The sequence below is a fragment of the Tympanuchus pallidicinctus genome, unplaced genomic scaffold (genome assembly GCF_026119805.1).
Source record: "Tympanuchus pallidicinctus isolate F22 unplaced genomic scaffold, pur_lepc_1.0 scaffold28, whole genome shotgun sequence".
Classification (NCBI taxonomy): Eukaryota; Metazoa; Chordata; class Aves; order Galliformes; family Phasianidae; genus Tympanuchus; species Tympanuchus pallidicinctus.
In genome coordinates this window covers 215,271-231,099 of record NW_026294745.1, presented here as the reverse complement: position 1 = coordinate 231,099, position 15,829 = coordinate 215,271, and the positions used below count along the sequence as shown (strand labels likewise).

The window sequence follows — 15,829 nt, the reverse complement described above, 5'->3', positions numbered from 1 at the left end:
AGTGCAGCCAAGAGTGAAACGAATGACCTCATATATTAATTCTTAAATAGAATCTGTCAATGACAAGTGATTGAAGAGGGAGTCCCGGATTGTCACCTGTACAACAAATGCTCTACACGGTTATGACACCTATTCTGATCTGCACGTTAAGGAACAGCATTACGAGACACTGAAATACAGCTCTAAAATGTTCTCCGGGAATTGAATAGAAAATCTCTTTCCAATGCACTTTGAAGGTTCAGTCGATCTTCACTTCCACAGATTTTTCACCACGGAGCATCCAGCAAAGGGAGACGAGTGGTATCGAAGTGTACAACGTTTGGCCTTTGCAAATAAATGCAAATACATTCCTCGCACGGCAGTCATTTTGGCAATATTAGCAAGCAATATGCTTGGATAACAGATCTCCACCGGTGCAACTGCAAACTCTTCTTTGCAGGGCCACCCAGGGCCGTTCGCAGCAGCCTGCAAAGGAAGAAACAGTCTGGGCAGTCAGGCAGTCCCAACAGCCACATGCCAGCAACTTTAAAGCCACTGAGATACAGCAACTGTTGGATACTGAGTTCCAACTCAGGCGTGATGGGCAACAGCACCTGTTCATACTCAAAGCCTTTGACACGCTAACAGCTGCTGCTGCAGAAGTCAAGGAGAGCAGGTCTGTTTTCCCAAGCTGGCAGCAAACGCAACCATCCCCCTTCTGAAATGCACACAGGGCACATCCTTGCAGCTATCGGGACTCAGCACACATACACGTTCCCCCCTGCCCTTTCCACATCCAGTAATAACACCCCCAAGTGGCTGACTGTGATTTTGCTGAAGTAATCCCGTTCCCAAAGCTCAGGAAAAAAAAAAGAGATTTGACAAATCGTCTCACGTAACAGTATTGCTCTGAGAACCTAAAGCAACTATGAAGGAGATCATTCACATCATGAGTGTGCCTGGAGCAGCCGGGGCAATCCACAAGCACAGGAAATTATACAAGCAAAATGCTAATCCTGCAGCAATGCCAGGCAGATTTGTGTGGATCCCAAATTAAAGTACAAGGTCTTACCTGGAAATCATTAATTAGTGAGAAGATGACGTGTTCTGAGTCACCTAGAATAACCAAGAAACAGAAGGATCAGTTTTAAGTCACCTGCAATTCAAAGCATTCCCAGTGTGTTCCCAGAAGCAAGAAAAAACGGAAATGGTCAGGACAGAAAGTGTTACAACAGCAGAGAACAGGCAGCCAAGAGACCGAGCCACGAGTCTCTCACTTCCCTACCTCATGTGCAGTGTCAGCTACTCAGGAACTGCAAGTGACACCTCTTGCAGGGAATACATGTGTGTGCTTGCTGCACTAGCAGCCTCGCTTCCTCATTCTGGGATTTGCTATGCGTGTTTTCACATGCTGGCAATGCAGTCCCCGTGTTGAACAGGTAAAACCAGACACTTTTGATCAAAACATTGCTGATAATCAATGCTAATCTACTGCATCTCTTATTCAGGCAGGTGGCCTTATCTGAAGAGTCAATAAAATAACATTTAAGTCTGTATAAATGATGGCTGTTTGACTGCTCTGTGTTGTACAAGATGGAAATCCCTTGCTTTCAAACAGTGCTATTTAGGAAGGGAAGTGGGAGCAGATGGCCTTTAAAGGTCCCTTCCCATTCAAATGATTCTGTGAATAACCACACAGGGCAAAGCACTCAGACATGACATCAAATTCTTACCTGCAGATGGCCTTTCAAGTTGGCTGGCGTTTTATAATCCCCCTTTAAAACCTATGGAAAAAAGAAAAATAGTGATCCCTTCTTGGACAGTGACTGTACGAACATCAGCAAGTGCACATCGTTAACTGCAGCATATGTTCCAGGATACGTGAGCCAGCAAAGACCTGAGGAGCAGCTGTTCTAGCTCATGCTGGGATACTGGGACAACAGCAGGAGGTCTCTCCCTCAGTGACTGCTCACCCAAATCATCTGTGTCCTGAAATGGCTCAGCAAGCAGAGACAACAAGGAAGAACTGCAAGAGCCCAGAGCGCTCAGACCGTGACCAGCTCCAGGATAGCTCTCTGATCTGCCAGGTTTGTGCTGCAGCTCTCCACTCTGCACAGACAACAGGGAACAGCATTTTCTGCTCCCAGAAGTGTGGCAAAGGGCACTGTGTCCAAGGGCACTGTCACAGGGTCTGCACACAGATCTCAGTTTGGGGAGAACTGGTCCATCCCAAAGCATGAAAAATTCCCTCTGTCTGCTGCTGCCTGTGGCTCTGCAGCTTCAGACACTTGAGTCAATATTCTAAAAAAAATTCTTCTGGTTTTGCCCGTGTGCATTACAAGCATCCAGTCACATCCCTTGTGGGACTCTGGGAGTGGCTGCTGAGCAGCACACAGACTCAGCACTGCCTAAGATTTTCCTGAGGTCAGACTGGAGTTTCTAGTGCCAACGACTTTGCAACCAGATAACATCACAACCAGTAACTCCCATGTCTGGGTTCAAGAATGGGGCTGGTCAGGGAGGGAGGGACAGGTCAGTATCTGCCACAACAGAAGAAACGAATACTGCCACAAAATCACAGGGAGCAGAATCAATCTGAGCCACACCAGACTCAAACTACTGCACATAACTGTTGGGAAATCATCTCAGTGGAACTGAACACCCATCGTTCACAGTTTCCCAGAAGGAAGAGAGCTTTTGTTTCCCTGCTGCTTCTTTCTGACCCTGGCCAGAGCTCCTCCTGCTCTGGAGATGGCTGTGACACCCACCCTGTGCGTGTTGTTGACAACAAGTGGATCTGGGTGGCCATAGTTGGGTGGATTGGCATACGGGTCATAGCCAAGCCTGGCAAGCATGGGTGCTATGTGGGCCATGTCCTGCAGTACATCCCCTGGAATGTGTCCAATCCATTTAGATAATGCCTCCATGTTCACTGGCTTGATAACCTGGTCCGTTGATCTTTCTATCCTGGAGAAAAAAAAAAAAAAATTAAAGAAAAAAGCAAAACAAGTTGCTGTCATCTGGTTTCACAAATATACTGGGCTCAGATAGAAGTTGTCTTCAGCTATCTTAGCTGCCACCTGAACATTTTGCTTTCAGTGCCTGAGACAAGCACACAGCACACACATTGCTCCATACCCTCTGTGCACGCAGGCAGAGCTGCCAGGGCACGGCGGTGCTGCTGCTGTGTGAGGTCCCTGCAGCCCTGGGCTCGGGTCTCAGTGTGACTGCAAGGACACAGCACTGGGATCCATCCTGTGCTAGGGTGGCTGCTACCAGCCACAACCAACTATATTTTGCTAAGTTGGTCAGTCCTAAGCCTCTCTTAGAAAAGAAACAGCATGGGAAGACCAGGAGAAGGTGGGAGAAGCCAAGCACCTCCTGGAGCACTAAAACAGACTGCCAAGAGGGAGTGCTCAGGTGTGTCTCCATGGGAGAAAGCACTCCTTTTATTCCGCAACACCAGCACCAACTTTGGCAGGAATTACTGCTCACCCCTGAAAGTGATTCATCAGCAGCAAAATTGCAGAAAGGAGATCTGAGGATGGGTGGAGAAAAGAAGCATTAAAGAGCTCACGTTTCTGAGCAAGCAGTTCTTTTCAAATTAAAGATCTGAGCCACTTCTGCGCTATCAAGAGAGATGAAATAAGAGTCACTTGCTTCCTGCTTGTCAGGCTGCTCTATTGCATACACCAGCTTGCTAATATTCAAGCCCTCATTCACTCAGAAACACAAAACTGACTGCAGTAAAGCTGAGTGTGCTGCTACTTCTACCTCTGAAAAGCACCCGCTGACACAAGCAAGGAACTCCTGCCCCCCAGCACACACTCACTTGGAAAGAGACACTCCGCCAGGCTTCCCTATGAGCTCCTCATGGTGCAGCACGGTGTCACTCCAGGAGATACCCAGGAACTTCATGATGGCATGCATGGACTGCTCGGGGTGCAGCACCAGCTGCTCGTAGTAGACGGGCAGGCAGCGAGAGCGCCCGATCTCCAGGCACTGGGAGTACATCACCTCGATGGCCTTGTTCCACTTGGTCAGGCAGTCCCGGTAGCTGTTCAGGTCAAAGCCTGCGATTGTCACCTTCCGTGTGATCATGGAGTGGACCGAAGCACGGCCGTCTCGAACCATCAGGAGGAACTTGGAATTGGGAAACAGCCTGGACAGGTAGACAGAGGACTTCAAGGTGAATGGGTCCTTGTTGCACAGATACCTGGCCGGCTCGCCGTGCTTGGCGATCACCTCCAGGATGAAGGCTTGCATGGCAGCATCCAACACCTGGTCCGTCACCCCGGCCTCGTCCAGCCTCATCTTCTCTCTCCCCGACTTGGACCAGGCCTGCCGCATGGCCAGCACGCGGGGGATGATGCGGGTCTCCTCCCCGCAGCGCACCTCTGGGTGGGCATCCAGCATGGCCCTCATCAGCGTGGTGCCGCTGCGGGGGACTCCGCCGATGAAGATGAGGGGCATCTCCTTGCTGTAACGGTACTCCACGTGGTTGGAGTCCACCATGACCAGCTCTTCATTCTCGGGTCTCATCAGCCTGTGCCTCCTCTTGCTCAGCACCTGCTGGCACTCCAGGACCTGCTGGCCGAGGTGCAGCGTCACCATCAGGGCCACCACCGAGCCCACCGCCAGCAGCACCCGCCGCATGGTGACCCGCATCCTGTCCTGCTGTGCAAGGACTGCACACCACGTCACCACACTTTGGTTTTCAGCCAGAGTGCGTTCAACCCAGCGGGCATCTGCAAGACAGAGAGCAGCTCTGTGAGCAGGGCCGCCTGCATCCTGGCCCCAGCAGCTCCCGCAGACGCCCACACCGTGCCGGGCTGTCGTCATCCCTTCTACCTATCAGCAGATTTCAGGCTAGGTGCCTTCTACCCAGAATGTAATTAAAGCCCGCCTCAGAGCACACCCAAAGAGATTAGTTCTTGGCTGTTTCTGTCCCCAGAATCTCAGGTTTGTGGCCGGAGCAAAGCTCGGTGGAGTTTTCGGAGAGGAGGGGTCCTTCTCACTCAGTCACTGCACCGTGCAATTTCGCCTTTTTCCATTTACTCCCTTGGATCGAGTGTGTAATAGACAAGGGGAAAAAAAAAAACCAACAGCTTTCTTTTCACCCAGTAAGGAATCTCTGGGGTTTGCTCCGTCCTGGACGAAGCCCAGCCTCCCAGGGCAGCTCCTGCGCTCGGCACGCTGCCCTCCTCCCCTCCTGCCAACCACCTGCCCCCCTCCCACATCTTCTTCAGTTTTACATATGCTGCCGTAGGGGAGGGTGGAAACTGAAATAAACAGAAAAACAAAAGCAGCTCACGCACTCCTCAAGGCCTAAGTCAGAAAGAAGCAATTACCCATTAGAATGAAACAAGCTGAGAAATTAAAAGGGTAACACATCAATAATAGCAACGTGTGTTGTGTTTAACACCTTTCTCCCCCAGCCTGACCTTACACGAAGCCCCCCCAGCACTGAGGCAGCGTCTGCTTGCAGGACACGGCTGCAGAAGTGCTGTTGTGCAGTGCTGTGCTGCTGCCTGCACGGCTCCCAGGAGAGCTGGCACTGCTCCCACCCCTCCTCCCCTTCCCCCCTGGGTTTGTGAGTGCAGGTTTGGCAATCCTACCCCAGGGTCACAGCGGGATTTCAAGTTCTTTGTGATTACAGGGCTCGGGTGAGTGGAAGGAACGAGATGTCCGTGCGCTTTATTTCACTGACAATCAAAGAACTGCTTCAGAAAAGCTCCTTTTCCTCTCCACTCTTTTCATCAAAGAGCTCATTTAGCCAAACGCCTTCAAGTGGGGAGCAGCCAGCAGGGCCTGCCCGGTGCCAGCCCCACAGCATACAGCCCTCCCCATTACCAGCCCATGCCAGGGCCCTTCCCATCCCAAGGTGACATGGCCACCAGCACTCTCCTTGCAGCACACAGCCCCATGGCCAACTCCCCGACCAGCTGCTCTGTCGTCCCACCAGCATCCAACGGTTTCAAATGCACGTCCACATGCTGTGTACGAGCCAAGAAGTCAAATGGTGATCTGTCTGTTTCGACTGCACGCCACACGGAACAACAAACAGCACCCTGGCATTTGTCCAGCCCCAAGTCAGGCCCATTAAAAAGATAAGCGCTGTCCGCTCCACCCTTCCATCTCCATCTGTCTCACTCATGTAAATGTATTCAAATGTTCACCCTAAAAATAACTGCTAACGGCCACGCAGACCCATTGCAGCAACGGCGCAGTCAGAGCGCTCAGCACGTCAGGGCAATTGGAACCACTGCAGCCGTGCAGGAAGAAGAGAGGTTGGTGGGGAAGTGACAACAAGGCAGTACCAAACAAGGACACCAAAGTTCCTGCAGGCAGAGTGCCTTCTGTATTTACATGCTGACAGGACCTCCATAGCGACAGGGCTGCAAGCTGGAGAAGTGCAGTATTAACAGAGCACCAGCAAAGCGTGGACAGATGGATGAAACATCCATCAGTGGACTCTGGGTGCCACGGGGGAACCAGGTGCTGGGAGCTCCAGGCATGCCTTACCTGCCCCTTGCAGCTCATGGTGCTGCCAGCCAAGCTTCGTGCTGAGATGCAGATGGCCGTGAGAACACCTAGCAGGGAAGAAAAATCACAGGGTTGATTTGTTTGCTGATCACAGGCAGCCCCCACCCAGCTGGTGGGGCAAAGCTCAGCCCCACAGCAACGTTGAAGCACGTGGCTGAGATCCTCCTGGTGCTGGTTCAGGGGCAAAATCCAGCTCCAGTGCTGCAAGCACCCACTGTCACAGCAGTTACCATCTCCATGCAGCCACAGCACTGAACCCTGAACTGCCAGCACCCAGCAGCTCAGCTCTGCAAACCTACATGCATGGAGCAACCCAGGCACCACACTCACTGCAGGGCTCCTGCCAGCGCCCTGGTGAGGCCACAGCTGTGTCCCTGTGTGCACAGTGCTGTTCCTGCACGCATGGCCCTGTCCCAGCCCTGGAGGATGTTTTTGAGAACATTTCAAGTACAGACACTAATTGTTATTCCAGCCACCCCAGATCCTCCTCCTCTCCTGCCCAACCAGACGTCACGCAGCCCCTCTGCTTCAGCACTGATGGGAAACCAGAGGGAAACTCCACCCAGCACCAACGCTGCAATGGAGCAGAGCTCATCTGCAGCACATGCATCGCCTTTCATCCTCACAACACTTCCTGCTCCTTTCCTTCAGCCACAAGATCTACCCTGGACAAGGCTGCAGGGCGCTGAGCAGCACCCACACACATCTCAGAGCTCCGTGGTGCAGTGGTTTAACAGCTGCCTTGCTCCGGAAACTCCTCCAGCTCTCACCCTCACAAACACAATGTGCACACACACACACACATACAGACTTGCAGACTTCCTTCCTGCTGCAGCACAGGGCCGTGCTGTGCCATCGCCTGGTCACAGCAGCGTCTGGCCACAGGCAGCACCCTGTCTGCAACACAGCACTGCCTCCGGCCCATTCTTCAAAGCAGAGAAGCATTGCAAACTATTGCAAACAAGGGACAGAACCAGTAAGAAGCATGATGTGATGCTAAATTAATTTTGCTTTACACCATTCCCAGAAATAGATGCTAGTGACTTCCTGAAATGACAGAGGTGTGGCATGGAAAGTTTTAGCTCAGATCCTTGGGCTTAATGAGGGATGAGGAAATGTGAACATCTTCACGGAGGAACAGCAGTAACTGTGCCCAGCAAGATGCCGATGGACCTCATGTGCATCTTTCTACAGCAGCAATGCTTATCCTGCAGCACTTGGGGCTGCAGTATCTGGCAGCACCCAGCAGCACGCAGCAGCACCCAGGGGTGCAGCCCCAGGGCAGCACTGCAGGAGGGGAGCAGGGAGCCAGGTGTAGAGCAGGGCCCACATCATGAAACTGTTCTGCTCAAGGGCACCAGTGGCCTTCAGAGGAAAACACAAACAGTCGCTTTCAGGGCCCCACGTGACAAGAGCAGCACCACGCAGAGCAGAGCATTTTTGCTGATTCAAACTAAAGATGTGATGTGGGCCAGAAAGCCAGACACAGTAACAGGAACCAGAAGCCAACCCTGGTACAAACACATGGATTTTAGACTACTTGTGGGTCACAAGGGCCTTTGAAAATCCCCAAATAGACCAAGCAGCGCTGCGGTTCACATTTGCAGCAGCAGCACCACCCGAAGTGACAGAGCCACTGAAAGGCAGCACCAACGCCAGCAACCTGCAGCCAGCTTGTCCTGGAGGAGGAAAGTCCCTGATGTGCCATATGCAAACCTTTTGCCTCTGTTCCCATGTCCTGGTGGCAGCCCTCTGCGTGCCTATGCACAAACGGAGCAGAACAAAAGACTCACCACGAGCGTGGGTGGTCAGAGCGTGCCATGCAACAGGGAGAAAAAAAACATCAAAGGTACTGCTAGAAAAAACACTCCCCATCTTCAAAACAGTATTTCCAAATTTACATGCCAAAGCATAAGTGTTAATGAGCTCCATTCCCGCATGCACAAAGATCATGGCTTTGCAAAGTAAAGGTTGTTTCTGCAAGAGAAACCCCAAAACCTCAAATTTGCTTAGGAAACATAATCAAAATATTTTATTTCCCAGTGATGCAACACTAGAGATATTCCTGCCCCAAAGGCACTGCTGAGCACAGGCTCAGGGCATGGCGGTGGCACCATAAAGCAGCAGGGCATGGGAGTTCACTCATACAGACAAGCTCTTTGGCAGATGCTCCAACCTCCTGGGATGTGCACACAGCAGCCTGCTGTCTGCAATGCACAGGGATGAGAGGGTGAGAGCAGGTACCCTAAGAGTGCCCTGGGGGAAAGCAGGGGCAGAGCAGCGTGCCTCTGGGCAGGGAGCAAAAACCTACATGGAGTGCCCTGCACTGAGAATCATGCACTGCCTCGTGCACACTGCAGCACTGCATGCACTGAGCGCCCTGCAGCGAGCATCCTGCACTGGGTGCCATGCACCGAGCACCCCGCACCGCCGCCTTGTGCACACTGCTCACTGAGCATCCTGCACTAAGCAGCCTGCACTGAGCATCCTGTGCTGAGTGCAACGCACTGAGCATCCTGTGCTGAGTGCCACATCAGACTGCCCTGCAATGGGTGCCTGAGCACCCCGCACTGAGCGCCATGCACCGAGTGCCCTGCACCACCACCTCGTTCACGCTGCTCACCGAGTGCCACATACTGAACACCTCGCACTGAGCACCCTGTACCGAGTGCCCTGCACTGAGCACCGCGCACTGCGCGCCCGGCACCACCCCGTGCACCCTGCACCGTGCACAGCGCTCAATGCACTGAGCATCCAGCACCGCGTGCCCCCGCATCACCCCGAGCTCACCGCTCACCGTGCATCCCGCACCGAGTGCCAGACACTGAGCACCGCGCTCTGAGCGCCACGCACCACCCCTCGCACGCCGCTCACTGCGCGCACTGTGCACAGCGCTCCCCGCACCGCCCCTCCCCGCTCCCACCTGCGGCTGTCGCTGCGGTTCCGGTGTCGCCGCTCGGACCGGGCCGGGCCGCGCTCCCCGGGTCCGCCGCCGGCGCGGAACGGAGCGGCGCTGAGATACGGCGACGTCACGCGCAGAGGGGCCGGGATCCCCGCGCCGCCCGCCGCCCCACCGCGCATGCGTCCCCTGGCGTGCACGCGTGTGGCCGCCTTGCGCGTGCACGGTGCGAGCGACTGGACGTGCGCGCGGGTTGTGCAAACGGCGCTCGGGGAACGGCGCGTGCATGGTGCCGAGGCCACGGCTGCAGCGCTGCACTGGTTGCACGCCCGTCCCGTCCGTGTGCTGCGTGCACAAATCTTGCGGTCAGGGTAGCGTTGCATGCACGGCTCCAGGCAGTGCTGCGTGCACGGTGCCCAACAGAGGGGTGGGGGAACTCAGGGGCTGCCCCTGGGGGGAAAAGGGGGGTCTCGCTTTGAGGTTTGCAAGGAGGGAATGGAAGACGAGCCCGAGCGGAATGGGAGCAAAGGGAAACGAGGCGACGGAGCGCGCTCTGGAACGCACGCGGCAGGCAGCTCCATCGTCTGATTTTTTTTTTAATTTGCCTCACAACGTCGAGTACACGCGGCGGCGGCGGTGGCGCGGTCGGTAGACACGGAGAGTGCAGGGGGAGCGCGGGGCGGGCGCGGGGCCGCGCTCAGTTGGAGGGCGCCTCGGGGGTGACAAAGGTGCCCTTCTGGTCCCACTGCATGTCCCGGATGCGGCGGATGGACTGGATCTGGGGCTGGAAGGCGCACCACTCGTTCCAGTGCCTGAAGTCCCCGGTCTCAAAGAGGTACTGGTAGCCGCGGTACCCGGGGTACTGATACCCGACCCAGCTGCGGGGAGAGCAGACGGAGCACTCAGTGCCGTGCCCAAACCCCCTTTCTCCCTCCCCGGCGCCCCCCGCTGCAGCCCCAGCTTACGTTCCGCTGGGCACCTTCACGCTGCCCACACGGTCGCAAAAGCCATAAGCCCAGAGGCTGGGCACGTCGTCCTCCTGGATGTCCATCTTGTTGCCCTTGAAGTCAGCGGACTCGTACAGGGAGATCTTGTGGTCCTCGGCCTCCTGGGGGGGACAGCGGCGTTGGGATGGGCGGATGGTGCCCGCAGCACTTGGGGTGCTGAGCACTCACCATTCGGATGGGACGCATGGACATGAAGCAGTCGCTGCGGTAGCTGCTGGACCAGGTGTCCCAACGTGGGTACTCGCCCTTCTCCAGGATGAACATCTCCCCGCGCATGTTGGCTTGTTCATAGGCCACCCAGCTGGGGATGGGCAGGGTATGGCACATCAGGAGCCCTGCAGCACTACAGGTACTGCCTGAAGTGCAGCTCTGCTGCAAGGCCCTGGGGTGGCACGCTGTGTGCAGAGCTCATCCCTGTGCTCCCAGTGCGTTTGTTCCACTTTACATCATGGAGCACAGGGCCAATGTTCCCAAACAACCCGCTGCACTGTGCACCTCCAGTGTCACCCAAGCTCAGGGCTCAGTGCTCACACAGTGGCAATGCCACCTTTTTGGCCACCTTGTGGCAGCCAGCACCAGAGGATTTCCACATTCACTGCTGGATGTTTTCTTCCAACATGGAGCTATTGCTGCAGGGATTTTCCTGATGGCAGGAGACAGGTCAGAGTACTGTGGGCACTCCAACCTTACACTTGGCTGATTTTACTTTTGTCTTTCCCTGAGCAAAAGCTTTGGGTGCAGTTCCACCAGTGGATGTCCAGCAGACCCTGAGGGTTTGGGACCTGTCCCCCATTGACCTTGTGTTCCCGAGTTTCTACCCTTACTAATGCTTCCCAGGCCTCATCCCACCTCCCCAGTGCTGCTTTGGCTCCATTCCCTGCCTGGCTCTGGCCCAGGGTTGCTGGGTCCCCACTGGATCCCCACTGTGTCACTCACGGTCCAGAGCTGACGATGACACTGCGCACTCTGTCGAACCCGCAGTCTGCCAGGTTCAGGCACTCACTGGTGAACTCCATCTGCCTGCCCTGGAAATTCTCCTGCTCGAAGATGACAATCTGTGGGAGAGCAAAGGAATCAGGCCGTGAACTGATGCTGTCCCTCTCCCTGACACTTTGTCTTTCCGCTTGGGGACACGTAGGCTTACCCTGAAAGCTTCCGTGGAGGGCTCTTCCCCTTTGCTGTTGGTGACAGGAGTGGGGTCTGAGGATGGAGCTGGTGCCGGGGCCGCCTTCTCCTTGTCCTCTGCAGCCTGGCCAGGAGCAGTGGTTTTTGTGGTCTCAGACATCGCGGTGGTCAGCTCGGGTCTGGGGACAGAGGTGGGGGGGTCTCAGTGGGGACAAGGGTCCCAGTGGCCGTGCTATTGGGGTGGGGGTGAGGAGCTTCCCACGGCGCACAGGACATGGGTCCTGCCTTGGCCACAAGAGGTGCCAGCTGCCCACAATCCTCAGGAGAGCCCTGAGCGTGGCCCCATCACTGGGGGTACCCGGAGCTCCCTGAGGCCATCCCACACAGGCGTGCGTGGGAGCACAGCAGGCAGCGGGACAGCCCTGGGGCCACCGATGGGTGGTGGGGTGGGAGGAGACAGCCCTGCTTTGGCTTGACCTGCAGTGGGCATCCCACTGGTGGCACCACAATAGGGGATCCCAGGGGGAGTGGGACCCTCCTTGCACCCCCCAGTACCGTGCTGGTTCAGGGTGCTCCAGAAATGGTGGGCACAGTGTGGGCACAGCCAAAAACCCGCGTTTTCCTCTCCCCCCCTTGGGACTGGCTGGAGCAAGTGCCACCGCCCGGGGACTTTCTCCTCTTACCTGGGCAGCTGCTGCTTCTTGTTGGAGGGAGCAGGCTTGTGTTTCGGGGTGCAGCGGGGCCCCCACTTTATAGCCTGGCAAGGGCAGAGCGCAGGCGGGTACACAATGGAAGTGCCAGCTCATCAGTGTCTGTGCGGCCGCCCAGTCATCACATCCTGCAAAGCTCTGGGCGAGCTGGAAGCCTCTCCCCGGCCCTGTGCCCAGCCGCTGAACCCAGCACTTTCCTTTATCCAGCGGCACAACAGAAGACCTGACCGCGCCACTTTGCCACACGCCGACACCACGGCCCCGCACAGAGCATATATACCCCTGCAGCCCACCAGCACCTGGCTCCAGCACTGCTGCTGCTGCTGGGCATGGTACTCCAGCCCTGTGGCTGCCCCCAAGCCCAGCCCATGGGACCAGGCAGGGCTCCCAGCCCCATCTCTCTGGCCCTGCAGGTTTCTGTCCCGGCACCTTGGGCATAACCAGCTGTGCACCCTCTGTTTCCTCATTTTCCACCTGAGCACTACATGTCTTGCTTTAAAAATCCCTCCATACCTACACAGACCATCTATGGCCTTGGGCAGCTCCAAGGAAGCAAGTTGCGAGAATGCAAGACTGTAAAAAAGAATGCGAGATTGTGAAATGCTTTGAGTATTGCTTTTGTGTTTGCTTTTTAATTTTTTTTCCACAATTGATGTGTGGTCAAAGCAGGCATTTTATGGTATGTCTTAGTCCACAAAAGCAGCATTCTCCTCTAAGGATGCCACAGCTGGCAGCCCCTGCTCCCTGTGCCCACTGTGTCCATCTCCACTCGACCGCCAGTTTTCAGCACATTGAACACGTGCTATGCTCATTTGTACCATTCCTTGTTCTCCTCTAAATGTGCTGCATGGGAGCAAATCCCACCTCAGTGCAGCAGTGCTGTGTCAGCTGCTGGGAGGCAGGCAGAGGGGGCGAGGGGGGGGCACCTGGGGGCACTCTGCCAGCAGCTGCTCTTCTGTGCCTGCTGGGAGCCTGCAGTCCCATCAAACACTCAGCAGCATCAGTTTGGGCTTTCCAGCACGGACAAAATAAATCACCCATGGCTGTGCATTCGGTGAGCCCACAGCCCTCATTCAGAAGCTGCTGCTTTCGTTCCCCTCGAGGGCAAAGTGTTAATTCATAGTGGTGCAATTTCAGCAGCACCACCCGGGATGTTTCCCAAAATACCAAACAAAAAGCACTCATCGATCTCTTCTTCTCTCCTTATCGACCATGCTGTCCCCTGTGGCACTGCTGAGTGTGTTGCATTGCTGCTGCTCTGAGCTCACCCCAGGGTCCACTTCCTTACTGTCATGGTGGGCAGTTTTCATGACTCTTGGTTTTCAATTTGCATTCATTTTCGTGGTTGTTAGACACCTTTCTATTTTAAGCTGCATTTCTTCCTCTTAGAGCCAGGTGTTTTCTTAACCACGCCGCTGTGCTGGTGGCTCCTGAGTGCTGATATCCAGCCTCCACCACCCCGCAGATTCAACTCCTTTTGTCCTTCTCCTGGTTTCCTTCCCAACTTGCAGCCATAGGGGTGCTCCTGCAGCTCTAGGGGTGTTCTCTCCCCACTGCTGCCCCAGGATTATGCAGTAGGAGGGGGGTCACTATGAGCAAAAGCAGAAGGTATTTAGGTACAGTGTAGATTCTGTGGGCTCTTCCCAGGTCCCTGAGCACAGAGATAGAATCCATAAACCTTCATCTGCACCACTAGGCCCTTATAATGCCTTTGCAAATCGGCCCCTGGCTTTGCCATGCTACTGTTCCCTGCTCTGTGCTCTGTGCCTGGGGCAGGTGGAGGGCACAGCTGGGGGACATGCACAGACCCTGGGTCATGTCACAGCCCGTGCCTGGTGTGCTGGGAGCAGAGCTGTGGTGTCACCGAGCCCATTGCTCCCCCACGGCATTGCCTTTGTTCTGCCAGTCCCTCCTCCTGCCGTGTGCTGAGTTAGGGCTTTCTGTAATGCTCTCCTGCCCTGTCTCTATCTGGAGGCTATAAAAGCTCTGCCGGAGAGCTGTTGGCCACGCCACCTCCGGGCTCAGCACTCGTCCCCAGTAAGCACAGAAGGAGAGCAGTGCGGACCCCCAGCCTCCCCCTGTCCACCAGGGCACAGCTCCTGTCCTCCTGTCCTCCTACGCAGAGCCGCGATGATCCAGCGCCGCAGGCCGTCCTCCGGCCTCTGGAAGGTGCAGGAAGCAAAGGAAGGCTGGGAACGTAGCCCTGGCCCCACAGACAGCTGGCAGCAGGGCACCCACGGAGCCCTGATCCATCCCTGCTCCCCAGATCGTGGTATGGGACGAGCCCTTCTTCCAGGGCAAGCGGCACGAGTTCACCACCGAATGCTACAGCACGCCGGAGCGCGGCTTCAGCACCGTGCGCTCCTTCAGGATCGAGAGTGGGGCGTGAGTGAGGGGCCGGGGGATCCCGTGGGGCTGGGGGTCCCAAGGCACTCACCCTTGGCTCCCGCAGCTGGGTGGGCTTCGAGCACTGCGGCTTCCAGGGACAGCAGTTTGTGTTGGAGCGTGGTGAGTATCCGTGCTGGGAGGCGTGGAGTGGCAGCAACGCCTACCACGTGGACAGGATGAGCTCCTTCCGCCCCATCACCTGTGCTGTGAGTAGCACCCAGTGCAGTGACATGCCCGGACCCCGTGCTGTCCCCCATCCACGGTGATGCGCAGCCGTGCCAATGCGGTGCATCTCGGTGCAGGAGCACGGGCGCAGCCAGCTGCTGCTGTTCGAGCAGGAGAACTTCCAGGGCAGGAGGGGGGAGCTGAGCGACGACTGCCCCTCGCTGCCCGAGCTGGGCTGGGACGGCAGTGCCGTGGGCTCCTTCCTCGTCTGCTCCGGCGCGTGAGTAGTGAGGCAGGGCTGGTGGCACTCTGCTGGGACCTCTGGCAGTGCCACCACCCTGAGACGTGCTCCTTCTGCTCCATTCACGGCCAGGTGGGTCTGCTCACAGTACCCTGGGTACAGGGGCTTCCAGTACCTCCTGGAGAGTGACAGCCATGCCGGCGAATACAAGCACGTTCGGGAGTGGGGCTCCCATGCACAGACGGGCCAGGTGCAGTCCATCCGCAGGGTTCAGCAGTGACTGCTAGCTCTGCACTTGCAGGCACCCCCCAGACTGTGCTGCGAAGGTGGCAAAGCTCAATAAAAGCTCCATTGTCCAACACGGTGTGTTTACACTTGGAGGGGTATGTGGGCTGGGAGAGGCAATGGGGTGCCTCAGAGGTGCCCATGTCCCCACCACTGTCAGGGGACTGGAACCAGCACCGTGGCTCCAACCAGGCAGGAAAGGATACCGTGCTGCCTGAGCCCTGCTCAGGAGGAATTAGGAGCTGCAAGGTCTGGCAGGCCACAGCTGCATGCTGTGCCCCCATCTTCATGCCTATACACAACTCGTCACTCATGCACACCTTCTTCCATACCTTTGCACGTATGCAAACATCCACGCACACACCTGTGCACTCATGTCTGCATCCCCACACCTGTGTATGCGCCCCTCTAGCCATGGCAAAACCCTGCACCACCTGTGCACTTGTGCCTGTGCCCATACACACTACTCTGCATTAATGCACCA

The 15,829-nt window shown here is 56.0% G+C and overlaps 2 protein-coding genes across 5 annotated transcripts; one reads left to right on the top strand and one right to left on the bottom strand.

Annotated features, from left to right (window-relative positions):
- Nucleotides 1-14: 14 nt before the first annotated feature.
- On the bottom strand, nt 15-12,723 carry LOC128084672 (beta-crystallin B1). Of its 4 annotated transcripts, XM_052691005.1 has the most exons (10): nt 11,576-11,715; nt 11,368-11,486; nt 10,600-10,732; nt 10,390-10,532; nt 6,505-6,572; nt 3,812-4,727; nt 2,748-2,946; nt 1,713-1,763; nt 1,052-1,095; nt 15-465 (listed from the first exon to the last, which is right to left on the bottom strand). In XM_052691005.1, the coding sequence occupies exons 2-9, from the start codon at nt 11,445-11,447 to the stop codon at nt 1,066-1,068; spliced, it is 1,620 nt and encodes a 539-aa protein (XP_052546965.1). In that variant the 5' UTR covers nt 11,448-11,486; nt 11,576-11,715; the 3' UTR covers nt 15-465; nt 1,052-1,065. The 4 variants fall into 4 exon arrangements, with proteins under 4 accessions (XP_052546965.1, XP_052546967.1, XP_052546966.1 ...); XM_052691007.1 differs by lacking the exons at nt 10,390-10,532; nt 10,600-10,732; nt 11,368-11,486; nt 11,576-11,715 and adding an exon at nt 9,449-9,580; XM_052691006.1 differs by lacking the exons at nt 10,390-10,532; nt 10,600-10,732; nt 11,368-11,486; nt 11,576-11,715 and adding an exon at nt 6,825-9,354.
- A 1,673-nt stretch (nt 12,724-14,396) lies between these two features.
- Nucleotides 14,397-15,340, top strand: CRYBA4 (crystallin beta A4). Its single transcript, XM_052691163.1, has 5 exons — nt 14,397-14,435; nt 14,533-14,651; nt 14,719-14,860; nt 14,957-15,099; nt 15,193-15,340. The coding sequence occupies exons 1-5, from the start codon at nt 14,397-14,399 to the stop codon at nt 15,338-15,340; spliced, it is 591 nt and encodes a 196-aa protein (XP_052547123.1).
- Nucleotides 15,341-15,829: the final 489 nt, after the last annotated feature.

Coding starts and splice junctions, on each gene's coding strand:
- LOC128084672 (XM_052691005.1), bottom strand. CDS start 11,447: ATGGAGTTCACCAGTGAGTGCCTGAACCTGGCAGACTGCGGGTTCGAC. Junction 4,728..6,504: donor CCATGAGCTGCAAGGGGCAG/GTAAGGCATGCC, acceptor TCTGTCTTGCAG/ATGCCCGCTGGGTTGAACGC. Junction 2,947..3,811: donor GGCGGAGTGTCTCTTTCCAA/GTGAGTGTGTGC, acceptor TTTTTTCTCCAG/GATAGAAAGATCAACGGACC.
- CRYBA4 (XM_052691163.1), top strand. CDS start 14,397: ATGATCCAGCGCCGCAGGCCGTCCTCCGGCCTCTGGAAG. Junction 14,436..14,532: donor CGTCCTCCGGCCTCTGGAAG/GTGCAGGAAGCA, acceptor CCTGCTCCCCAG/ATCGTGGTATGGGACGAGCC. Junction 15,100..15,192: donor TTCCTCGTCTGCTCCGGCGC/GTGAGTAGTGAG, acceptor ATTCACGGCCAG/GTGGGTCTGCTCACAGTACC.